Below are 25,770 nucleotides of genomic sequence, written 5' to 3'. Positions count from 1 at the left end.
AAGACATGCTTATTTCTTGCTCGTGCTTCATCACCATACGGTTCATCTTCACCATTGTATCATCTCACCTTTTTCTGGGGCCAAAGGAGCAACCCCCGTCTGGGACACGCCGGTCCAATGGCAGGAAGTATAATGGCACGTGGTAGATCACATGATTGCTCTTAAAGCTTCTGATTAGAAAGGACACAGTTCCCCCACTCACATTTCATTGGTTAAAGACACGTGGCCAAGTCAGACACTAATGATGAGGGGATGTGTGATAGCTCAGTCAGGAGGGGAACCGAGAAGGGACCTCGTAGGCTGGGGCAGCGAATTAACCTGAGAGGGCAGTTAAAGAGCCTGCATGGACTGTCACAAGCTGATGCAGACTTGGCAGGCTGCTGTGTTTTAGAAAAGAGTAATGTCAGGGCACGTTTTCCTCAGTGTACTTGATATGCTCCATCTTAGCTGTTTGTCAGTGAGCAGACACAGCTTGTGGCAGACAAGCAGACACAGCTATAACGGGCTTTGCGCAGTACCTTCCAAAATAGGGGCCCGAATGGGACTCGGCAGCCAGATGGCAGATGTTTGAGGTTTCTTGAATATAGAGAACTTCCTGCTGAATGAGCAAACTGTATTTGTTCATTTCAGGGGAGGGAGTTATTATCAACAACAATTTGGATAGCTCAAGCTAAAAACAAAGAGTGGGTACTATTAGAGAAAACCTGGGGTGATTCACTTTATAGGCTCAAAGGGAGGGTTGACTGGGGAAGGCAGGAATGGGGGCAGCCCTGGCAGCCTCAGCGCTTAAAGTTCATGGATCTTCTTCAGCTAAACATGTTCTCGCTCCAGGGCTGCCTCGTTTCCGTGTTTCATGTTTTAAATTACTGTGAGGGAAGAGCCTTCACAGCTCCACTCTTACCAATGGGCAGGTACAGTCACAGAATCCAGACTCTTGGGGCCGTTCTCAGAGATGGGTCCCTGTTAGATCTTGAAGGCCAAGTGCAATGACACCTCCTCCCGGCCCTTCACAGCTGCCTGCCCTAATCGCTGGCTCTGCACCCTCTCGTCTTGTTCTGACAGCAGCACACATCTGTGCACATCCTTCTTCCCCAGGACAAGCCCAGTGGTTCAGCCGCCGGGGCCTGACCCACTCGCCTGCCATCTCTAGTGCTTGGGCCTCCTCTGTGGTCTGTCCCTTGGCTGCGTGTTTCTGCCTGAAGTGGCCTTCAGTTGCAGCTTCTGCCTGAAGTGTCACAGCACACTGCTGGAGAGACCAACCCAGGCAGGCCCCTGTGTCAGGCAGCCAGGCTGGTCTCGGGTACAGGAAGAGAGCAGGAGGAACGGGAGGGGCCGCCACAGAGGTAGAACCTGGATGAGGGCTAAGACCCAGGCTAGGGCAGTTGGGAAGCACAGCTCCCTGGAGACAGTGACACAGGACGCTACAGAGCAGGAGGGTTCAGCCGCAACCCCATTCCAGGGCCCCTGCTCTTTGTCTGATCCTGGACCAGGCCAATCTTACGTCCCCATAACTCAAGCTTCCTCTGCAGCTTTCAGCTTCTCCACTTATACCCAAATGCTCGGTAATGCTCACGTACTCAGCCCAAGGGCTTACTGTATGAACCCCCAGGCTCATTAGCTTGTCACCCACTGAAGAAAGCATATTGGCATGCAAATGAGGGAGATGTTTCCTTATCTTGTAAAAGAAAAAGTCAGACATTTCCAAACTTCAATACTTTATTATTAAGTGATTTGCTTTTTGTAATGAATAAACCCTATACACACGACATCTACATTCACCTGTGGCTAAGGGTCACTGGGGCTGCATGACTTAATGAACCTTTCGCTTCATCCTCTTTAGTGTTCTGGAAACGTGTCCTGTATGTTTTGTATTAGTCAAGACTCTTGGTTGCAAGTGACAAAATCCCAACTCAAGCCACCTTAAATGCAAACGAAATTTGACCATCTCATGTAAATGACAAGCCCATGTCTAGCTCTCAGTTCAGACAGGGCTGTATCCAGGGCTTGAAGGTAGCTTGCCTAACTTTCTCCCCCCCCCCCCACCCCCCCGGCCCTTTTGACTCTGCTTCCCTTCATGTGGAACCTTACCTTCTCTTATAGTTAAGGGGACAGGGGCTCCGCTGATTTATCTTAGGAGGAAGACAGCAGCTTGATCCCACAAACAGAAAAGCCCAGGAAGGACTTTCATTGGCTCAGACAGGGTCACGTGATCATCCTGGAACTAGTGCCTGAGCCAACCTGTGAAGCATGCCTATCCTTATGGGCCAGGGTGAGACAAGATGCTGTTACAAGAAAGCACATAAAACTCTTAAGCATCAAGAATCCTTCATCCATCTTCTGTGGTTTGTCTCTGATCCCTCACTGGTGATTCACTCCTGTTCAACCCTGAGTTTCCTTGCAGGAAGCCCAGCGTGACCCCTGTCACCTGGCTCTCTCCTGGAGCAGAGGAGCTCACAGTGAAACACTGGGCCCAGGGTACACCAGGAGCTCAGAATGACACAGGAATAGAAAACATAGCAAGGTGGGGAACTAGGGTTGCTGATCCGGCTGGTTTGGCTGCAAACAACCCCGCAGTCAGCGATAGGAAGATGGCTGACACCTGTGCTGTGGGCACAAGACCTGAAATTAAATAAGGAAGCACACAGGCAGACAGCTATGAATGTAAGTCAAACTCCCTAGCCCCGCAAGAGTGTTGAGCCGCTGCTTCCCAGGCTGCCGGTTTCAGGTGCACAGTGGGAGGCAGAAATCAGGCATAACTTAGCCTCCTCTACGCAGTGTTCTGGTCAAAGACAGCTCCTTGGTCCAAAGCTCTGCTCTCTTCCTGCCACCCTGCAGGCCCACAACTGAACTCTCCCAGACAGGCCTGCACAAGTGGCCTGCATCGCCTCTAGGCCAAGCTCGCTTTCCAAGACCCTCGAATGTTTTTGACTCAAAAGACTTTGAGAATCCCTCAGATGTGCTAATAAGAGGGAGGACAGTTCATGTGAGTCACATCTCCCTGCTGCCACGAGGGTGCTGTCCAAACCCTTCCGCCCCCAAGTGACCTTTCCAGCCTTATCTCCTCCCCGCCCCCCACCGTCCTCCCATTCCCCCATAGTCTGCTCTAAGCTTGGCCATGGGGCTGTGCCCTTCACCCTTTAGCAGGGCTGTCTCTCCAGCAGGCTGAGAGCTTCCTGAGGGAGGGCATGTCTGGCTCCTTCCTGCACCCCAATGCCCAGCTCCTGTCTGCACCCTACAGCGCACAAAGAAGTGTTTGCTGAATTAGACAGGACCAACTACCGACCCGGGCCTAAGTGTCAGTTATAAACCTGGTCTGGGGGGTGCATGTGCTTAGTCTCCTCTGTTCCCCCTCCACTAGGGAAACGGGCTCACAAGGGGGAGCTCTGAGCTAGGGACCTTGCTCTCCACAATTCTGCTCCTTCGCAGTTACAGCAAGCAGCATGTTACCAACGCGACCATTCCCTCTGTCTACCTGGTTCAATGATTAGTGAACATCAGATCGTTTTGGAAATGACTCCCCTTCATTCCTGATTTAGCATGTGTCCTTCAGCCCTCAGCGTGGTAACTAACCTCTGTGTCGAGGGGTTAATGACCAGTAACCGGATCCTTAAAGCAGCCCTCCCTGTCTGCAGAGGGGCCAGTAGTAGCTCATTCTTGGGAAAGAACAAGAGAACCCATTTCTAGCACCTATGATGGATGTCACAGCCACCACTTTACATTGAAATGTAATAAAGCAAAGCTCTGCTCCTTCTTGCCCCCACCCATGCAGGCACCCTGCCTGCTGTTTCCATGAGTCCTTACCCACAGGCCTCCTGGCCAGGCAGACTTGGGGCCGGGCCACAGAGATGAGGGCACCCGAGACAGAGCAGCTGGACCAGCAGTCCCCGCCTCCTGGGTCTTCTCCTGCCCTCCCAAGGACACCTCTGTCCCTGCCTGCTTTCTTGCTCTGTGGTTCCTGTGGCCAGACTAGAAGCTATCCATATTTCAGTCCTCACAACTGCGTTTTACAGGAAACTGAGGCTGAAGGTGGCTTGTCAGCCAGGAATGAGGGTGGAGACCCAGCTGACTTAGAAGCCCAGGTTCTCTCTATCCCAGCAGGCCACCTATCTCCTAGACCAGTGGCTCTCAGACGTTCACCTCCATCAGACTTACCTAGAGGGCTTGTTAAAACACAGGTTTTGGGACCCTATTCTCAGAGTTTCTGATTCAGTAGGTGTGAGGTGGGTGCGAAAATGTTCATCTCTAACAAGTTCCCAGACGATACTAGGACCCCATTTTGAGAGCTATTGTTATAAACAGCGGTGCTTCCCAACCTCTTGGCCTCATAAAAACTATGCCCCTGCAGTAGGGATCCAGGTGACCCCACAATGAGAGGGAGGCCTGGAATCCTGGAGGGGGTAGGTGCTGTCTGTACATTTCCAGCCAGTTTTCAACATTGGCTATACATTGGCGTCACCTGGAATAAATGCCCGTGTCTAAGCCCCGCCCCATAAGATGGTGCTTTACGGTTTTTAAGGCTTTCCAGATGATTCTACTGTGCAGCCAAGGTGGAGACCGCTGCCGTAGCCTGACTGCTTTCAGGACTGTGTCCTTTTGCTACCTCTCTACTTCCCCATTTCATTTGCTTGCTGATCTTTCTTCTTTTCCAAGGTCCAGCGCACATCCCCTTCTGCAGAAAGCCCACGCCAGTGCAATGGTCCAGCCCACAGGCTGGCTGTCCCTTCAGTGATCTTTGCCAGTGACCCCATTTCGACACTTTGTAACCACCTCATTGTGTGTGATTTTCAACTCCTAGACTGTGTCATTCCCTGGTGTGGCCCCCTCACTTCTGCAGAGAGCTGGGCTCCTAATGCTTTGTTGGGCTGTAACAATCCTCTAGAATACACATGCCTTCTGAGCATCCAGAGAAATGACCACAAGGATGCTGGCCCACCTTGGGTCACTTTTCCTGTGAAAGCCCCCTGCAGGGAGAGTTGTTTCTCCCCTGTTGTCGGTTCTAAAACCCTGTGTAAAGAGTGTCCCGCTGTGACTCTCCCCCATTCACCTCCCTTACCACTTGCCAGGCTGAGGAGTGTTTCAGCCAAAGACCACCACGCTGCCGCCCCATGCTCTACAGAGCGTCTCTAAATGTCTCTAAGATGCCTCACTCTTCAAAGGCCCCCACTCGATAGGTCGATAGGTCGGTAGTGTTGCCAAGGAAACATCACTTAACGGAAGAAACAAAGTTGCTCAAAATCCACATGCCCACTGTTTGGAGGAGAACTGGTGCTTTAGTTGTACCTTGAAAAGGTTCTGTTATTAGGTAGTTGAACCAATCTCACTTTGTTCCACGTTCCTCATTTGTCTCCCCCAGCCCACCCCATGAGTCTTTCATCTCAGTCTCTGCTCAGCTTGGGGACAGCTCCTGAATTTCCATAGAGTCTAAGATATGGTGAAGTCTGGATAGAATGATTGGAAACTATGTAAATTGGTCATATTAAAGAATGCCAGGGAGTGGAGGTTGGGGACAGGAAGTTAAAGCTACTCATCCAAGTGCTCACAAATTCCGGTTGATGGAACGTAAGCTAATGAAGGTTGACTAAGCCTTAAAATCCTCCTCCTGGACGAATGCCTTGTTGTAGGGCAGTGGTTTTCACACTTTTTTGTAAATTCTTCATAACCTTTTGTTCAAACAAAATGTTATATGAAAGCCAAATACAAGAAAGACAAAAGAAGATCTTCCTTGATTGGGCTGGGAGAGGGCCCAGGACCCCACCTGCCAGGCCCCAGCCTCCCAGACCTGCCTCCCCTCAGGGGCCCCTGAACGCTTCTTGGAGCTCCCAGAGCTTGGTGTGAACAATTCAGTGGAAATGGCTCTGTTACTTCCACTGCTGGTCCCGAGGGATGAATTCAGGACAGTTCTCAGAGAGCTGATCTCCGGTCCCTGAGCCTGAGCTGGTCTCCTGTCCCTGAGCCTGAGCTGGTTTGGGGTGGCTTGGAGGTGGTGCCAGAGCTCCAGCGCAGGCTGGAGAAGGCCGTCTGGGTTGCTTGACCTAGGGAGTGGAATGAAGGCCCTGAACTGCCAAGAGCTCAGCCTTCCCTGGAACCTCCCCATAGGCAGGGAGGGGAGAGGGCAGCTGCTCACCTGCACACCCTGGCGAGAGTTTTGTAAACCTTCTTAGCCTCAGTTTTCTCTCCTTAAACCTGGAAGGTGACCACATACGGAAAGTACCTAGTAGAGGGCCTGGTGTACATACATACAAAAATAGGTTTTCCTCTCCCCCTTCCCTTCCTAAGGCAGTTTCACCCCCAATAGCAGTTTCTGTCAGCGAGGTGATGTTTAATTCATGTGGAAGGGAGGAAGGTGGATCTTCTGGAAGGCCATACCTGCCTCTGAGAGAGGCAGGGCCCACCTCCATGCCTTCCAGGAAGAGAAGGGATTTTGAGGACACCTGTGTCCTGCAGGGCCCTTGCTTGTCGGGGCTATGAAGTGACAGAGCAAGGGGAACCTCAGGCCCTGGGGGTCTTTGCCTGGCCTTGGCTCCTGTGGCCCTGAGAGCAGGAGTGTGTACCCAGGGGTGCTGTGGGCCCCCTGCTTGCTGTCCAGCTTAGGTGTTAGTCATTACTCCACCCCCAGCCTGAGGGAGAGGCAAATATCCCTGGTGTGAGACCCACAGTCGGATGTGTTTGTTCTTTCACCTTGCCCATGATTTTTCTCTTTCTCTTGCAAGCACCAGAATGAAAGCCCAAGCTGGGCTTTGTAGCCCTGCTGAGCTGCATGGGGCTGTGTGGGGAATGAGCTGAATCAGCCCTTTGCAGCTGAGGAGGAGCTGTGTGGTCGGGGTGCCCTTTCTACACCCCAGGGGTTTGTAAACTATCCACAGGCAGGACAGCTCGCCCTCCGCCTCTGAGTGAGTTACAGGAGGGATGTTTCTGTCTTAGTACTTTGCACCATCTGCTGTTACGGCCCTTTTAGCTCCCGCCAGCCCTCTGCTGCCCCCTTAGTTCAGGCCCCCTCAGGGCTCAAAGGAATAACAGTGGAAGCTTCCAACCCAGGCTCTGGCCTCTCCCCGTCCAGCCTGGCCCCTGGACCTAGAATTACCTGAGGGGAATAGATGAGTGAGGTGAGAGGTCACAGGTGCGGCTCTAGAGTCACAATGCTTCAGTGTGAATCTCAGCTATTATTCTCCGAACTACACAACTCTGGGCAAGTAACTTAATTTCTCTGTGTCTCAGTCTCCTCGCCTACAAGATGAGGTAATAGTAACATCTGTGCCATAGAATTATTCTTAGGACTCAGTGGGATAAAGCATGTAAATCATTCCACGTCTGGCACATAGTGAGAGCTAAAATTATTTCAGCTTTTATTATTAGCAGTCTAAGTCAGAGGTCCTCAGCCTCAGCACTGTAGACAGTAATTCTCTGCTGTGAGGGGCTGTCCTGTGCACTGGGGGACGTCCAGCAGCATCCCTGACCTCTACCCCAGGTGCAGTAGCAGCCTGTCCCCTGCCCCCACATGAAAACCCAAAATGTCTCCAGTCACTGTCAAATCTTCCCTGACTGGCGAAACTGTCCCCCCCCCACCCCCCATTGAGAACCACAATTCTAAATTGTTTCTTCCTTGAACCTTCCAGGCTCCCCATTGCTCAGAAAGCATAGCTGTGCTTGCTGGGCCTCAGGCACTAAAGTGGGGCATCTTGTATGGAACAGTTTCCCCTCTTTTGTGTTCAGCCCATCTATCGATTCCATCCACTACTGGCTGGGCTTCTGAGGTGTCCGAGCAATGCCTCGCGAGAGTCCTCTTTGCTGAATCTCCCTGTGATCTTCCAGTTTTGTGTTTACACCACTCACGGTGTACTTTGTTGTTGGCTTTTTAAATAACAAACAACTGTCTGTTCCTATTATGATTTTGCCAGACTCTGGAGCAATAAACAGCTCTGATGACAGCTATACCAGATAGTAAGTGCACACATCGCTCACGCATCTCCCCCAAGCACTTCAGAGCAGCTGAATGGATAAAACTGATTTCAGCTATTACCTGGGTGGCCACTTATGTCTGTGGAGCCTGCCCTGGAGACAAGAGCCAGGCCTTATGGACAGGGATGAAGGAAGGGGTGGTAGTGGCTGGCTCCCTGACTATCCCTATCTTGCACCCCCACTCCTGAGCCTCAGGAAATCTGGGTCCCAGCACACAAGGTGATTAAGAGCTATACTCTGTCTTGAGGAAAGAGCGTGGTGCGTGCAAACCAAGGGCAGGAACAGCTGTGCGCCTTTGGGAGGAAGCCCAGGTGGCAGACTGAGGCCCCACATGTTTGCACATTCAGGGAAGGCTTTCTGGAGGTGCTGAGTTTTCATTTCTGTTTTGCAGAGGAGTAAGAGTCAGGGTAGGCGACTGAAAGAAGCAGAGACAATTCTTATATTAGTGTGATTAGGGCCATTACTTCCTGAACACGTTGGTTTCTGCAACTTGGCTGTCGGTTCCTTCAGGACAGGAACCATGGCTTTCTCATCTCTGTGTCCTCAGAACCCAACTTAGAGGTTATTTGTTGTTGGATGGAGGACCAATGGATGGATGAGATACCTAACCACATCTATTTAATTTCCTAAACTTACCATTAATCAAATTCCCCGATTCCAATAAGCTGGCAGCTACAGCAGGTAATCAGCTTTCCTTGGTGGGCAACCGGAAATCCAGGCCACACAACGAATGCTGTCAGGATTCTGATGAGAAGCCCACTTCTTACCCGATTTAGGTGTTGAATAGGCTCCCCTGGCCTGTGTTCTGGTCACATTTCCACACTGAAGCTGGACCCTCTACACTTGGCCTCTGCTGAGAACTTTGGTCGCTATGATCCTCACCTCTGTTATGGGAAGAGTCAGCGACCTTTAGTAGTTTTCACGTCTATTTTCGTGGGTTCGCCAAACCTGGTAACTTGTAAGATTACTTTAGAGAGCAGAGCCTCGCTGTAATGAGTGTGTTCCACTTGTCCCTCCAGACCCACTCTTTATCCTTTTCCTTCCGTCCTGCGAGGCTGACTTTATGGAATGCTCAGTGGGCTCCCAGGTTCTCTGGCTTCCAGTTGGGTTCCCCAGTGGGCTGATCCAGTAGAAGAACAGGGTGGGGTGGGGTGGGGTGGGGTTGGGGGAGTCAGGGTATTTATTCACCACCACTCACCATTAGCCCCCACCCTTCCTCCTTGGATCTTCTCACAAGCCAACCTTCTCTACATAACTTTTCTCTTCATAACTACAGGTTCTAGTAACTTCTGTCTCCTCTCACCCCTTTGGGCCTAGGAGTGGTAACAGCTCCGTGTTACTCTCCTCAGGGATGCCCTTCACCCCACCCACACCACTGAGAATTGTGTCTATTACACCCTCGGCAGATTCCCGTATATTGAGTGTACCATCTACTCCCTGCTGAGGTTTTGACTGATACCCTGGCCTGAGTCTCTTTTTAGGTCTGACGTGACCCTGCCTGTCTCTCCACCTCCTCCCTGGACTTCCGAATGTCAGGGAGGACATGTCGCTGAAGGACCACCCCTTGCTTACGCTCCTCGCCTGCACTGCCCTTCTCACCCATGTTGTAAAAGTCCTCGTCAACCCCTTCTTTTCCTAAAGAAATACTTCATTTTGCCGTTTGGAATGAATCAAAAATGTTCACCAACGAGAATTTTTGAATAGATCAAGACAGTAAGAGGGCCCGCCTTGAATTCTAACCTACAGCAAAGAAATGTGGTGTCTCAATTTGCCCAGAGGCCTCATCATGGGGGTGCGGGAGAGTTCATTCCTATAGGAATGTGAAGGAGAGCTCACAGGAGCCTGTGACTGCCCATTCGGAGCCCTCGTTGGGACCGAAAACTCTGAAGGCCTAGGGTCGTGTGGCTTTTCTCTACACCAGGGCCAGCAAACTACAGCCCACGGGACAGCCCCTGGTTTTGTAGATAAAGCATGGCTGGAACACAGCCATTCATTTATGTATTGTCTATGGCTGTGTTCATGCTCCAGCAGCAGATTTGGGTTGATAGCAAGTGTATGGCCCTCTGTGCAAAGAGCAGTTAACACAGCAGTGACTGCTCTCCTTTGAAAGCCCTGCTTACAGTGTTGGCCCTTGACTGGCGTCTGGGAACTTGGATTTCAGGAGTGTTCCCACCATTCCCACACTGATAAGAGCGGCTCACTATGCTATAAACAGTATGGTTTATGCTAAAACCTGCTTTACTTCTGGAAATCTGGAATTTTGGTACATGCCAGGCAGAGGCCCCCTACATGACAAGCTCCCAATAAAAACCCTGGGTGCTTGGTCTCTAACACACTTCCCTGGTAGACAGCACTTCACACAGGTTCTCAGCTCTTTGCTGGGGGAATCTTGTGCATCCCCTGCAATCACTGGGAAAGGACACTTGGACGCTTGTTTCCCCAGCCTTTGTCCCATGAGCCTTTTCCCTTTGCTGATTTGATTTGTATCCTTTTCCTGTAATAAATCACATCGATGATTACAACTATATGCTGAGTCCTGTGAGTCCTAGCAAATCATCACACCTAGCGGTGGTCTTGGGGAGCTCCCAACACACCTGCAGAACCAAGAATATTTGCTCTCTGGCCCTTTAAGAAACAGTTTGTCCCCCCCGCCCCCTTCCCCAGTCTTAGTATGGATGGAAGTTACCTGTTACACTCCCGCATCTGCCATCCCACAGGACTCTGAACACCCTGAGGGCGTGGCCTGGGTCTTTTGCTCTTTGGCTACTGACCACATTCAGTGTCTCACACAAAGTATTTACGAAGGGAGGCAGTCAGCAAGCCTGTAAATAACGGATTCAAGAAGTATTTCTTTAAACTGTGGGTGGTGAAATCAATTTAAAAGGTTTCGACCAATGTTTTTCAATGAAAACAGAATAGAAAATAGAGTGTGTTGCGTATAGGAAGGCTAAGTTTCATTTCTTGAAAGATTTGTTTCAGCTGTACCTGTGGCCATCGGCAGTCCTGGGTCGTAACGTAAAGGGTTGCTTCCTGTCCACTGCAGTAAGATACGTGAAGGCCACGGGATGATGAGCTCTGCCCCGTGCTTGGGCAGAGGCCCCGCTTACCCTCCATCTCAGCATTAACCCCATCTCCCCCCACCCCCAGAACGTGTACTACACGAGCAGCCAGCAGATCCACGTGGGCGTCCTGAGCCCCACTGTCGACGATGATGACAACCGCTGCCTGGTGGACGTCAACAGTCGGCCGCGGCTCATCGAGTGCAGTTATGCCAAAGCCAAGAGAATGAAGCTGCACTGGCAGTTCTCTCAGGTAACAGAGCCCCCAGGAAGAGCATGGAACCTGGGGAGAGGGGCCCCAAGGCCAGGGAGGGTGTGGGAGGAGAGGGACGCTGTCGCAATAGGGAGGTTGGGACTCCAGGCCAATGCTCGGGATTTAGTGAGCACTTACTATGTTATGGGGTTTTCAATACATTAGCTCACTGACTCCTAATACTGGCTCCAAGGGAGGTTATTATTACTGTTATTGTCATTGTTGTTTCACCATTTTATTTAATTTTTAGATATAAGGAAACGGGCTCAGAGGGGGGTCACCTGCACAGAGTTACACAGTAAGGGGCAGGGCTGGGATTTAAACCTGGGTCTCTGACTTTTAGGCCCCCACATTTCTTCTGCACAAGCCCCTTCTCAGGAGACAAAGCCCCAGTCTCCCAGGTACAGACAGTGCTGGGTGGTCTCTGGTCTGTGACCCCCTCTGTCTTCCTCTCAGTAGGGGTCACTGTAGGGGACGAAGTCTCCACACAGGTTAGTGTCTTGGAGCCATTCATGAAGGGCAGTCTGTTTCAGCTTACGGGGAGAGGAGGAAGGGGAGAGGACCAGGGCTGTCCTGGAATAGCTCCTGGAGATCATGGCCCAGCCAGGTACCTGTCACTCTGGGGACTTGGTGTCACCCGGATATGAGTGTTCTTGGACTCAAGTAAGCTCCCTGGCCCCTTCAGACGCCTTGCTCCTCCAAGGAGCTCCGGAATCACCAGGGAAACAGAGCTCCCTCTGTCAGTGGAGTCTCGGCCTCTCTGTGTCCAACCTTGTGCAGTTCGATGTTAGTAAGCATAGCAGCTCCATCTCAAAGATGACAAAAATGAGATTAAATCATGGCCCAAGAGCGATAGAGCCAGAGTTCCAACAGGCTGGCTGAATCTGAACCTGGGCTGCTTCAGTATCCCAGGCCCACAGGCAGGCCCGTCTGCCTCCTTTCCAGCAGTCAGAGACAGACAGCCTCCCCATATGTGCCCCAAGGCTGTGGGTTGGGGTGACTCAGCTCCATCTCCTATGCAGACCTCAATGCTTTGGTGCCCCTAGTTGGCCCTTATCTCATCTCTCCATCCCTAATTGCACTAAAATGGGTCTTTTCGCAGCAAAGACACCCCCAAACCCAGCTCCTTCCTTCCCTCATCTCAACACATGGCCTTGAACAGGCAGCCCCACATGATACCTGCTTGAAGGGACACAGTGACCAACAAAGCAGGCCATGTTGGCACGTGGAGCCCTGGGGACTGGGCAGCCTTCAGCCACTTACTCATATGCATCCATCTAATTAAAACTCCCAGAGTGCTTTGGCAGTCACATCTTTGATCCTTCTACCAAGAGAACTGTGTGGAAATAATATTTCTGAATCCCTATTCGCAAACCCAGAGCAGCCACTCTTCCTTGATATTTTAAAAATTAACAAATGTGAAATTTTTGTTTAATGCAAACATGATCAATGTGTATCAAGCAACCTGGAATCTGTCCCTAAGCCCACATTGGTTAAGAGCTACTGTTGACAAGGCCAGAGGAAGCTGGGAGCCTCTTAAATGATTAGAGTCATGTGCTCGGGCTAATTTTCTTGCAACAGGTTTTAATCTTTGCAAATTACCTGGGGATTCTACCAACTAGAATGTTCTGGTACAGAAGTTGGGCTGAAAGGAGCTTTTGCTAGTGCATTTCACATCTCCTTTCCAGTTTTATATTCTGCATTATTTACTCTCCTGAGGGCTGCATTTAAACTCCACAGACACTCAGGCTGAATTAATTTCCAAATAAGCTAGTGCGATTCTCCCAGGTTCTCCTACAAAGAGGACAGGCATTTGCATATCTTAGTGTTCCATCTCACACCCTGATTTTCTGTTTAACAAATAAAATGCCTTTTCTCTGACCCTTGCAAGCTCTTCTGAATTTCCAATGCTTCAGAATGAATCAGGACAGCATTAGATTCTGACACGGAGAAAACGTGTTTGACGAAAACATCTCTTGGCAACGCTGAAGTTCAGGCTTCCAATGAGCAATTTTGCGATAATGAACATTCTTTCCTTCAGTCGTTCATCAGGCATTTATGGAGCATGGGGCTTGGGCAGGAGGGATGCAGACATGAATCAGACACGGCCTCCTCCCTGGAGGAGCTCATGGGCATGTAAACACACAACAAAACTGGATGATGAGAGCAAACATGAGAAGGGTACAGTGTTCGGGAAGCCCAGAGCGACGGGCTCTGTCTGTGGAACTCGGGAACATTCGAGGCTTGTTTGATCTGGATCTTGAAAGTTGTAGGACAGTTCCCAGGTGTGGGAAGGGAGAACCTTCCATGTAGATGCTCAGCCTGGGCAAAGGCAAGAAAAAGCAGTGCACACTTGAGGAATGGAAATCCAAGTTTGGCGTAGGTAGAATTTAGAATTTTCAGTGGGGCACAGGAGAGATGAGATTTGAATCAGTTGGAGCAGATAATGGTGGTGGTTGAAAGCCACGCCAGGAAGTAGGGACTTCACTTGAAAAGCAAAAGGAGGAACTGGGGGAGCTTCTCAAGCAGTGGATTGCTGTAATGGGGCCTTAGTCCCTCTGGCAGCAGAGTGTGGTGGATTGGAAGAAAAGAGGCTGCCGATAGGGAAGCAAGTTAGGGAGAGAAGGGGTCACTTGTTTGCCACGGAGACGTGGAGCCAGGCAGCTGTTGGGGAGACTTTGAGAAGCATTTCAGCGGTCTGTTGGAAGTAGTGATGGAATTAAATGGAGGTTATTGTGAGGGGGGGAATTATTAATCCAAGACCACCCCAGGCTCTGGGTTTGAAGAACAGCCAGAGTTGTCCCTCTCAAGCAATGCATCTGTCTCGAAACAGCCAACACTTCCCACACGTGATGAAACGTTCTTAACATTAGAAGTGGTAGTTGTTGCTTTCCATGCTTTTTCTAGCTTGTGGCTCCTCCAGGTTTAAAGAATTTCCCAAACTGACTGCCTACTGGGATTATAGATTCATATCCATGAAGTATAGGACTGTCAATCTTCAGAGAGGAAAATACATACTGAGATTTGCAGGATTCTAGGATTTGGTGATGCAGCATTAGTGAAGAGGCATTTAGTCAGTGACCCCTGGACCTGTGGAAGGAGAGGAATGAAGCAGATATCAGGTCATTATAAAGGAGAACTTTGCAGCAATACACCGATCAAGCAAAGATTTGGACTGCCTCTCAGGAGCAATGAGACATCCACCGTCCCCACTTCCAGCATTGCTTTGAATGGTTAAGCAAATGATGTGTCCTCTGAGGTCCAACTTCCTCAAAGTCTATCTCTCTATTTGAATTCACGGTTGAAGGAGTGGGGACTGTGGGACCAGAAAGACATCAGAAGGACCTGAGCTCTGCCTTCAAGTGTCAGAAGAGCTGCCCTGTGCAAGAAAGAGCAGGCTTGTCTTGTGTGGCTCTGAGGGAGGCGAGAATGGAGGACAATTTATAGAGCAGCTTTCTCATGGTCGGACTCATCCAGACACGAGGTTGGTGGTGCAGAGAAGAGGTGGCTCAGGGCACCACTCAGCAGGCATGTACGATGCTTTGGCCCTAAATGGAGTTGAACCGGATGGTTTTAAGAGCTTGCCAACCCCAAAATTCTGTAATTCTAAGCTGAAGTTAGACAGCAACCCTGGGAAGGGCTTTTTCCTCCTAGAGGTCCCACTGGCCTGCCTTAATAAAAGGCACCATGAGTTTGGAAGTGAGCTGATCTCCTTGTATGAGGGTCTTCTTTATCACACTTTTTGAATTTGTGTGTTGTTTCAGTCCATGCCCCTCTCTTCCGTCAACCAATAGACTGGAGGGCAGGACTTTGTCTTATACTTTCAGTATCTCCAGACGCTAACGGAAAGCCTGAGACAGAGGAGAGAGAGACCCAGTGTGCTGTTGACCAAATGAAGGAGTCTTTTATTTTAAAAAATTCACAAATATTAACTAAAGGTCTCCTGTGCTAGGCCTTGAGCTAGGTTCATGGGAGACCCAATGATGAAAGAAACCCAGCCCTTGCTGACTCTCCTAGCATGTACGCATGCATGCTGAAAAGGAAATAAAAATAGTACTACAGTATTTCAAGGACCTATCCATGTAACAACTCTCTAAAGACCTTGCTTAGTTGGACAAGCCTTAGTTGGACAAGACCTTTTAGGTGGCAGTGTATCCCAACGGCCTACACAGATATGTGCTCAGTGGATACTCAGTTACAGGATAAACATGCACTTCTTCCTATAACTCCAGATCTGGAGGAGGGAAGTGAAGCTGTTTTATACTAAAACAAGTATGAGTGTGGTATGGGCTAGAATAGAGATTTGTATGAATATTTTTGAAAACAGGAGGCTTTGATGAATTGTCAGGCTATTCAGACTGTATTTCGTGCTGCCCCCAGATGCTGGGGTGTGCCCCCACCCCCTTGGCTCTCAGGGTTCTTTGGTGGGAACATTGGCAAGGCCCATCAGGGAGTCCAAGGGCACACAGACCAGCATTCCCTCGGGCAGGCTGTCTCCACACCTCAGCTCTGTGCTTACCTCGTTCTCAACGCAGCATCCATGCATTTTCCAAGTGAGGAACGTCCAGGATAATAACAGAGATGTGTATCAATGCCCGCGAGAGAAGAGGTTTTCGAGAGTCTGAGGAGATTACCCGGAAGAGAGCTGAGGGCTGAGCCAAGCCCGCCTGTCCAGGGACAAATGGCTCTGATTTGTGGTGTCTAATTTGATAATTTGATGCAAGATGAGTAAGCCACTCAAAACAGGACCTATTTGCAAGGCACATTTCCCAGGGAGCACCACTAATTGTGCCAAAGAACTTCCCAGCACGCCAGGAGGAGGAGTCCTTGACTCCCCCCCACTCCGATCTGAGCCCCAGGCGCGGCCAGGAAGTCCAGCTTTGAGAACCTTTTGTGCTGAGAAGAAAAGACTATAATCGGGTATTTCATTACGGCTTTGGAATAAAACAGCTTTTCATTCCCATGTCATATGAAGTGGCAAGTGTGGAATTGTCCAGTTTTAAGAGACTGACAAAGCTCTGTTTAGGCCCTGAATGTTTTCTTACTTATTTTTAGTTTGTGGAAGTTAGCACTTCCCCTTCCCCTGCTCATCCCACAGACGTCAGGGGCCAGGACGAGGTGTGAGGGCTCAGCTCCTCGTTGCTCAGACCTGGGGGAGACTTTGAAATGTATTTATTAAACATCGACATGATGCTTACTGTGTGCCAGGTAGTATTGTAACTGCTTTTGTAAATATTACTTAAGCCCATGACGGGGCTATTAAGTACTTTAATTATCCTCATTCTACAGGTGAGGAAACTGAGGCACCGAGAGATTGAGTAATTTGTCCAAGATCAGATCTTGGAATCTTGTCAACTACGGGTTCATGCTTTACACAACCAGGCAATGGTGCCTTCGTATCACCTTTGGAAAACCAGTGGGTGGCTGCAGTGGGAGTTTGGGGCCGGGGTCTCCCTGCCAAGCCAGTCGCAGGTGTGTGTGAACTGGCCGGATTCCCGCCTCCTCAGGACACCAGCCATCCCACGGTCTCCACAACCCCCCTTCACCTTTTCTTTTGCACTTGACATTACCACTGGGCCATCTTCCTCCAAAAGACCTTCACAGCAAATCCCAGGCAGATCTCACTCAGGCACACATGCGTCTCCTTGAAGAAGGACAAACACCAAACTTAACTGAATAAAGGGACTATTGAATATTCATAATACAGAAAGACCACTTTCCTCTACAAAAAGACTTAATCTCAGGTTTCTGTAACCAGCACTAACACCCCACCAATGCTTTGAAGTATTTGATTACTAATCATTAACTACTTAACCTAGAAACTCCTGAGCCCACTAGGCCACTTGCCCATGGAAAATTAATTAGAAAGGAGAGTGGAACGGGAGCTCAGAAATAAACAGCGAAGTCTCAACAGAGGATTCAGTCCACACACAACACTCGTGAGCACCTTGATTGCAAACCCGAGACCAGCCTGAGCTCTGACCAGTTGCTCCAGGTACTGCACCTCAGGGAGGCGAGTGCAGGGGACCAGCCAGGCCCACCCCTTTCCAGAGACAGCGTGATGGCTGTCCGTGGTCTCCGAAGTGTGGTCCCTGGACCGGCACCACCACCAGCAGCAGCGGCATCTGGAAATTGAAAGGGGCACATTTTCAGCCTCATCGGAGATCTGCTGGATAAGGAAGTGGTGCCCAGTGATCTGAGATTTACCAAGCCCTCTGGGACTTCTCTAATCCATCTGTCCAGCCGCATCTCCAGGAGGAGCCAGGTTCCTTAGTCTGGTGCTAGCTGTTCCACCCCAGCTGCCACAGACACACACTGGGGGAAACTGAGGCAGAGAGGAAGTGCATGGCTGTGTAATCTGGGCTCAGCTCCTCAGTGCCTCAGCCCAAGGGGTCCATGCATGGCGGGTCCACGTGCCACAGTGCGCATGGCCCGTGCTCCATGTGGACCCCAAATCGTAGTGTCCCGGAGCTCCAGCACCTTTGCAAATGAGAAGACTGAAGCCTAGGACAGCTCAGCCACTTACACAGGGTGATGGTCAGGGAGAGCCAGGGGCAGGGCGAGAGCAGAGTCCCATGCTGTTGGCTTCCGCTCACACAGCCTCTCATGCCCCTTCTGGTCTCCACTCCAGAGAGGCCCAGAGAAGGAACTAGGCTGGGGGCTGGACACCAGCTCTCGGAATTATTATTAGCCTTCTTCATTCTATACGTTCAGCTTTCGATTTTTTTAACACTGTTTCCATATTTAATTTGGTTTCCATTCCAATTAAGCTCTCTGTGTGCTGTAGCATCTCTCCTGCCAGGTTTAATTGCCCTTATTTAAGTTCTTTAATTAAAAGTATTGTTCCCAGATCCTGTAGTTATAAGTATTACACAAATAACTGAGGTGACTAGACCAGTAAATCAAGTGACTGTGCCCTCACAGAGGGTGGGGCCGGCCGGGGGCTCTGCCTCAAACCCCTGCCCCCTGAGCCTGCTGCCCCGGCCTGGGTGTGATGACAAGAGCCTCCTAACCGGTGTCCCTGCTTCCTTCCTTCCTCCAACACTCTGTGCTCAATACAGCAGTCAGAGTGACCTGGTTAACCTGTTGGTCTGACTCTGCAATGGCTGCCCTGTCACCAGGTGAAAAGCCAAAGTCTGCTCAGTAGCCACAAGGGCCCACAGCACCTGCCCCACCCTCACCTATGGGGCCTTATCTCCTTCCCCGACCCCCGTGCCTGCTCTGCCTGTTCTGGGCCTCGGTTCTGTTCTCTGAACACACCAGGCCTCTGCTGGTGCCGGAGCTTTGCTCGGGGGCCTGGGACCCTCCCCACGTATCCCCTGGGCTGCCTTCTCCTTCTCCCTCCTTCACGTCTTTGCTCGGCTGTCACCTTCTTTATAAGGACCACCTTAGCCACCTCACACAATGGCAGCTTGCATCCCGCTCACCACCCTTCCCGAACCCTCACTCCCTACTTGTCTTAGTCCATTTCAGCTGCTGTAACAAAATGACCATAGGCTGTGTGGCTTAAACACCAAACATTTGTTGCTCCACTTTTGAAGACTGGGGAGTCCAAGATCAAGTTGCCAGTGGATTCAGTGTCTGGTGAGAGCCCTTTTCCTGGTTTGCATATGGTCACCTCCTCACTGTCCTCATGTTGGGGTGGGGGGGGAGAGAGAGAGAGAGAGAGGTCATCCCTCTGTGTCTCTTGTATAAGGGCACTAAGCCCATTCATGACCTAAGTACCTCCCAAATCACCCATCTGCAAGTACCATCATATTGGGGATTAGGGCTTCGGCATATGAATTTTATGGGGACACAAACATACAGTCCATAACACTGCTCTATCTTTTTGTGCACAACTTTATTACCTAACATACTACAGAATTTATTGTTGGCTCCACCTCCTAGAATTGTCTACACAAAGACAAGGATTCTTTCCTGTTTAGTCACTGATGTTCCTGGCACACAGTAGGTACTCATTAAATACTTGATGGATGGATAAATGGGTGAATCATGTCTCTGCAGAGAGCCCTCAAAAAACGTGACCATGTGATCCTGGGCAAGTCTCCCAACTTCTCTGAGCCTCAGTCTCCAATTCTATAAAATGGGGGTAATTAGCATCTCCACCTCTCAGAGTTATTGTGAGGATTACATGGGATTGGCATGTAAAGCATTTGGCACAGTGCTGGGCGCATGGTAAGCAAGTTTTAACTGTTCTTACTTGTATCTCAGGTGCAGAGCCTGCAGGTTGAGGTACAGATAGTAGCAACACCAGGCTGCTCCCAGGCGTGCTGAATTCACCAGGAAGGGACTGGATGGGGGGAAGCAAGGCTCCTTTGCAACTGTGGTGAACGGAATGTGCCCAGAGTTTGTTCAGTGAGAGCGGCTGAGGCCTGAAGAGGAAGGCAGGAGGGGAGACAGCACCAGTGGCCAGTGCCAGCTCTAGCACCAAAGGGTTGCCTGGCTCTTCTCTCAGTTCCCCAGATGTGTTCCCAAGATGCATACCAGGGCTCTGCTCAGCGAGGCCTCCAAGGCGACCTTACTCCTGTGTTCTAGAAAGTTCTCTCCTTTCAGAGCCTCCAGGGAGGGAGCTGTCCTTGGCTTCACACTCCGCCCCCCCTAACGGGCCCAAATGCTCTCACTGAGGCTGCGTCCCCTCCACACCCCACCCCTGCTCTTGGCCTCACTCATTTCTTCCACATCCTTCCCAGAGGCCACACTGGCTGTTTCTGCCCCAGGGTCACCATACTTCCTCTCTAGGGTGCTGAGGGCATGGTTACGCCAGGGTAGGGCCTGGGAAATGTCATAGTTGAGTCCCTAAAGGAACTCTTTACTTCTCAGAGACCTCTGCCCCCGCCTCCCTCCCTCAACTTTGGCAAGGTGCCCGCACAGAAGGCTTAGAATGTGCCTGAGTGGCTGGCGGGAAAGGAGGGGGCTGGCTTTAGACCAGTTTCTCCAAACCTCAGTGGTCTAGGGGTTGCTGAAACAGCCTCGCTGTTGGCAAGGCCTGGCCTGGCCCAGCCCCTATGGATGTGCTGAAGTCAGAATCTTCAGCAGAGTGGGCAGGACTCTTGGTCTGACCCCCTCTGCTTGCTCTGCACTCTTTCTGGAGCTCCCACCCTGGTACTGTGAACAGCCTCACATCCGTCCATTGTTTTATAGCTGATGAAGGGGTTTTATATCTGTCCTGCTCATCCTCCAGTCATCAGGACAGAAATGACCATCTGGCCCGAGAGATAATGGAACCCAGAAGGGCGGAGTGGCTTGCCCAAGGCTACACAGCTGACAACCAGAAAAGAAGCATCCTAGTTCAGCCCTCTCCCCTTTCCGTCTCACCACCCGAAACCCCAGCGGACCTTATAAGAGAGCTGGCTGGTTTTGTTCCAGACCTGCCTGAGCTCCACTCCCAGCAGTGGAGTGGGACACACCATGGTGCTGGCAGGCTGCAGGCCGGCTGGAGAAGCCCTAGTGACATGGCCCAGCCTGTGGGTGGGCAGCAGATGTGCTCAGGCCTGGAGGCTGCAAGGTTTTACACAGAAGCCAGGCGGAGCAATGGACTGGCCTTGCTTGGAGCAAGTGTCACAAGGGAGGTCTCTGGGTCCAAAAGTCCAGCCTTTGAGGGACAGGATGGGGATCCAAGGTGGACAGTAGCTTCTCAGAGGACAACTTGAGGCTGTCCTCCAAAGCCATCCCAGCATGGTTCAGGAGAATCGTGGGGCCACCAAAGTGCCGATTGCCTGGCTGTGTTGAAAGAACCTGTTGTCCAGTGGAAATGAAGCGGTGGCCCTGTACTTCATGGTCAGTGCTGAGTGACACAAAACAAAAGGAGGGCAACCAGAATAGAAAAGGTATACAAAATGGTTCCCCAAGGAACTGGAAATGTTTAAAAGCACAGAACGGGGGGACATGGGCTTCACCTTCCCTTGTTGAAGGGAAGAGGTAGAAAAGCAGGAGCCAACCCAAGTATGGGAACCCGACGGGACAGTCTGGGTCCTCTTACTGAGATAAGGACCTTCAATGGGAGAAGAGTGGTCCTCGGCAGAACCGCTTTGTGCCTGCAAGTGGCCTCGTAGGGCTGAAGGGCCCTGTGGGTGCAGTAGAGGCCGTTCAGGTTGCAAATGAGAGCAAGAGAGTCGGCCTTCCAAGTCTCTTCCAACAGAGGGACGCCAGGGCCCTTTCTGAGCCTTCGTTCCATGGCCACTGGTCCTGTGCCCTCTCAGGGCCTGAGCTTGCAGGTTTCTCTCTGGCTGCACCTGTGGTCCCAGGATGAGCTCCCTGTTTCCGTTTCCCTTTTGTTCTGTTGTCTCTGTGCTCTTGGAGGTAGTGAGTCACTGCTGTGCTCAGAGTGGGTGCTAACTGGAGACATGGGGGAGGGACCTGCTTTACTCACTTGGATGCTTCTGAAGAGGTTGAGGTTCACTGGGCCACCTCCCGCACAGCGGACGTCGGGAAGCCTGTGCCCCCTCCCCAACACACACAGACACACTCCTGGCCCCTTTGCCATCCAGCTTCTCACTCCCCGCCTCCTTCACCCACTACTCAAAGTCCCTTCTGGGGAGCTGGGGGGGTTTGTTTTAGTTTTTTTAACTGAAGAATAACATACATACAGAAACATGCAAACATACATACAAAAAAAAATGTTCAACTCAGTAATCAAATAAAGCCAACGCCTATATCAACAGCACCCGGGTCAGAAAATAGCACACCACCAGCAATCCCAGAGCCCCCTCTTGCTTCCTGCCGTTTTCCCACCCCCTCGTCCCCAAAGGTAACCCCATCCTGACTTGAACACTGTGGTTTCATTTTGCCTTTGGGGGAAGTTTGTGTAAGTAGGATGGTATGCGTGCTTTGTCTGGCTTCTTTTGCTAACATTGTATTTGTGAGACTCATCCTCATTGAATGGAGCTCTAGTTTGTTCATCTTCAGTGCTGTATAGTATTCCATTGTGGGGCTCACCACAAGTCAGTTAGCCACTCTACCATTGAGGGACGTTTGGTTGTTTCCAGGTTCGAGCTTTTACAAATCACATTTCAGAAAGCGCTCAGGTGCATGTCTTTCTGCTAGATACATACCTGGGCACAGAAATGTTGGGTCGCCAGGAGGTATCTCTTCAACTGCCGTGGACATTGCTGATTTCCTAGGTGGTTGTGAGAACAAGTCTTGATGTTCTCTTGAGATGTCGGTTGTCGCCATGGGAATGGTGGTGGCCAACTGAGGGTGACTTCCAGAAGAGGCTTGCCCTCTGCCTCCCTCACAGTGCGCTCTGCACTGGGGTGGGCATGGATGCAGCTGGGCAGTGGCAGAGACCTCCCTCTCCCTGCTGCCAGGCCTGCTCACGGCCACTCCAGAGTGAAACTCCTGAGCATGGTGACCCTTTCTTGTGACCGATTCCCTTCTCACCTACATGGGTCATGACAGCCCACATTTACTGATCACCTATCATGTGCCAGGCTTTTTGCTGGATGCTGAGGGCACAGAAATTTATAAGACATAGAACTGTCAGTCTGGAGGGGAAAAGACAAGGAATTCTGCTACCGTTCAATAAGTGCTGAGAAGGAGAAAGAATCAGATGGAGAGGCCAAGCCAGACGGGTGGACCGGAGGAGAGGAAGTGGAGGTGGAGGCCAGGTGGGAGGTGAGAATGCTCCTGGAGGAAACGGGGCAGGAGCTGAGCCTTGAAACGTGACTGTGGCTGAGCCTGCTACGGAAGCATGGAGAAGGACCCCAGGCACAGGGCACAGGTTGTTCAAAGTCCAGGAACCTTGAGATAATGCAAATGGGTTCAGAAAACTACAAGGAGTTGGGTGTGGCTGCAGCAAAAGGTGTGGGAGCTGAGGGAAATTTGGCCAGTGGGACACAGCACCACACCACGGAGGCCTTCAGGGGTACAGTACGGAGCTTGGGCTCTGTCCTCCGGGCCAAACTGCATTTTGGAAAGATCACTATTCCTGCCTCTGGAGGTGGGAAGGGGGGATGAGCAGAGACTGATGCAGTTGTCCAGGGAAGAGAAGATGGTAGCCCGAACCAGGGCAAGTACAATGGGGTAGGGATAAGGGGACAGACACAAGATATGACGGAGGTGGAATTGACAGGACTCAGCACCTAATCAGATGCTGGGGAGAAGGTGGAGGTATCAGTGAAAATGCCCACCTTTCCCACACAGATGCCAGGTTATTGCTGAGATGGGAAACAGAAAGAGTAGGTTCTGGGGAAACGGTAAGTTTGAGCATATACTCAAGTACCATTAAGCTGCAAGGGGCCCGCTTATACAGACCACCACCCAGGCCAAGCAGTTCTGCCCATTTGGGATCCAGAGCCCAGTAGAGCACACCTTTGGTATAATTCAGAGATGCTCAAACACTGATGCCTGGGCACACAGCCAGCTGTCCCAGAGTATAAAAGCCCCGCAAGGATGTCACTGAAAGCAAAAATAGGGGATTTCCTCTGCTGCCGTAGGGCTGCTTTGGGAAGCAAAACTTCCTTCCCTTCCTTCAACAATCTTTGGGAATACACTGGGTGTGCATGGCTACAGAACATTCTGGAACATCAGTAGCATGGGCGAAAGCCGTGCATTTCCAGCGGCCTAATAGACAGTATGCAGGAGCCTGTGTTTGGTTGAGGCCAGCACTGGAGACTCCAGAGGTCCAGTTGAGGGCACGGACCCTAATCAGGAAGTCCTGGTCCTGGCAATGCTGAAATTCAGGCTGATCATAAGGTCGTCCCAAGAAACGAGGCTTTGCAGAGCAGGGCCCCAGGCCATGACTGTGGGGAGCAGGGCCCAGCCCCTGGGATAGGAGCTGTAGGATCAAACAAGCATCCACACCCCAGCCAGATAGACAGACATTGGGGTGGGGTGTCTCTGTCCTAGCAAAGAACTAGGGCTCCGTGAAGAAAGCCGAGGTACAAGTGTCGTCTCAGGGAAGACACCACACATCCGAAATGGGGAGCCTGAGGCTTCGTGGGAATGCTGACCCCAGACCTTCCGTAGCCTTGGAGGCATCTGGACACACAGAGAGTCCCAGCCCCCACCAGCCGCTAGTCTCAGGCTCCCCAAATCTCCCCGTGTTGCCTCAACACCCTCTGACTCCACTCTCCACCCTGGCTTGTAGGGAGGCCCCATCCAGAACCGCAAGTCCAAGCGCTGTCTGGAGCTGCAGGAGAATAGCGACTTGGAGTTCGGCTTCCAGCTGGTGCTGCAGAAGTGCTCGGGCCAGCATTGGAGCATCACCAACGTCCTGAGGGGCCTAGTGTCCTGACCGTGCGGGGAGCCGCCCCCGCCTGCCCCGTTGCTACTGTGTAGCACCTGCTGCAAAGTTGCCTGCTGTCTGTCGGGGTTTGTTTGAAGTCTGGGAATCAGGTTAGTGGGCCAACCAAAAGAGCTTTTTATTTCCTATTCAATTTTCATGGAATTTCTAGAAAGATGCTGAAGGGTGGGTAAAGGTATGATATCATAAACTATTTTGCAACTGTAAATAGGGGACAAATGGAAAATATTTATAACTGTCAATAAAATACTATTGAGTAAGAAAAGGGCTTTTGTAGTCATTGGGTGCTCAGTGGAGGGTCATGCCTAGCTCCTCCGAACCTGGAATTCTTGTAGGCATCCCTGTTTGCCCTTCCTGCTCCATGTCCCTGAGAAAGGAGGCTTTAAGGCCCTGCAGACAGTTGTTGTGCAAGCTGCCAGCTTCCTTTGTTAGGCCCACAGCAGCAAGAAGGGCACTGCGACCTCGGGGCCCACCTTGAGAGAGAAGCTTCCCTCTGCCTGTCCCACAGCAGGTGCCTCCTCGGGAAGGCAGCCTCAGTCCTTCGTTCCTGCAGAAATCAGGATGGCTCGCTGGCCACTGGAGCATCCTCTGCTGGGCTGCAGGCTAGCCTGCCCTCTCCTGGAGTCACCTTCACCTATCACAGCTGTCCACTGCCCAGCCTCTTGGCAGTAACACCTGCCTCCAGCAAATGCCCCATCCAGTTGTTAAGACCACTTGGCTCCTCCATGAAGCATCGTGCATTAGTTTCCTGGGGCTGTTGTAACAAAGGACCACAAACTTGGTTTAAACAACAAATTCATTCTGTCACGGTTCTGGAGGCTAAGAATCCGGAATCAAGGTTCCTTCTGAGGGCTGTGAGGGAGAATCTATCTATTCCAGGCCTCTCTCCAAGCTCCTGGTAGCCTCGGGTGCTCCTTGGCTTGTGGAAGGCCATCTTCCTGTGTCCTCACATCATCTTCCATCTGTATGTGTTCACCTCTGTGTCCAAATTTCCTGATGTTATAAGGACACCAGTCATATTGGATTAGGGCCCACCCTAATGACCTCATTTGAACTTAATTACCTCTATAAAGACTCTGCTTTCAAATATAGTCACATTCTGAGGCACTGGGGTTGAGAACTTGAACATGTCTTTTTTGGGGGAGGGGGACACAACCCATAACTTGGCTCAGTCCATTGTGCCTCCAAGTCATGGCTCTGGGCCCAGCCTAGGGAAACGTGGCCCTCAGAGTTGAACCATCTTTCTTGCATCCTGT

General features: G+C 51.0%; 1 protein-coding gene and 1 long non-coding RNA gene across 2 annotated transcripts in view; one reads left to right on the top strand and one right to left on the bottom strand.

Annotated features, from left to right (window-relative positions):
• Positions 1-24,779, top strand: part of GALNT18 (polypeptide N-acetylgalactosaminyltransferase 18) — a 310,766-nt gene extending 285,987 nt beyond the window's left edge. Inside the window, exons 10-11 of the mRNA XM_019729256.2 lie at positions 11,104-11,268; positions 24,359-24,779. Coding sequence (XP_019584815.2) covers positions 11,104-11,268; positions 24,359-24,505 — 312 coding nt within the window. The 3' untranslated portion in view covers positions 24,506-24,779. The remainder of the gene's footprint in view (positions 1-11,103; positions 11,269-24,358) is intronic.
• LOC141572235 (uncharacterized) lies at positions 12,315-17,347 on the bottom strand. The gene is made up of 4 exons (XR_012497516.1): positions 17,216-17,347; positions 16,815-16,912; positions 14,287-14,358; positions 12,315-13,590 (listed from the first exon to the last, which is right to left on the bottom strand). It is a non-coding gene; the product is annotated as an uncharacterized LOC141572235 (long non-coding RNA).
• Positions 24,780-25,770: the final 991 nt, after the last annotated feature.

Source organism: Rhinolophus sinicus, linkage group LG06 (genome assembly GCF_036562045.2).
Source record: "Rhinolophus sinicus isolate RSC01 linkage group LG06, ASM3656204v1, whole genome shotgun sequence".
NCBI classification, from domain to species: domain Eukaryota; kingdom Metazoa; phylum Chordata; class Mammalia; order Chiroptera; family Rhinolophidae; genus Rhinolophus; species Rhinolophus sinicus.
This window is presented reverse-complemented; position numbering and strand designations above follow the sequence as displayed.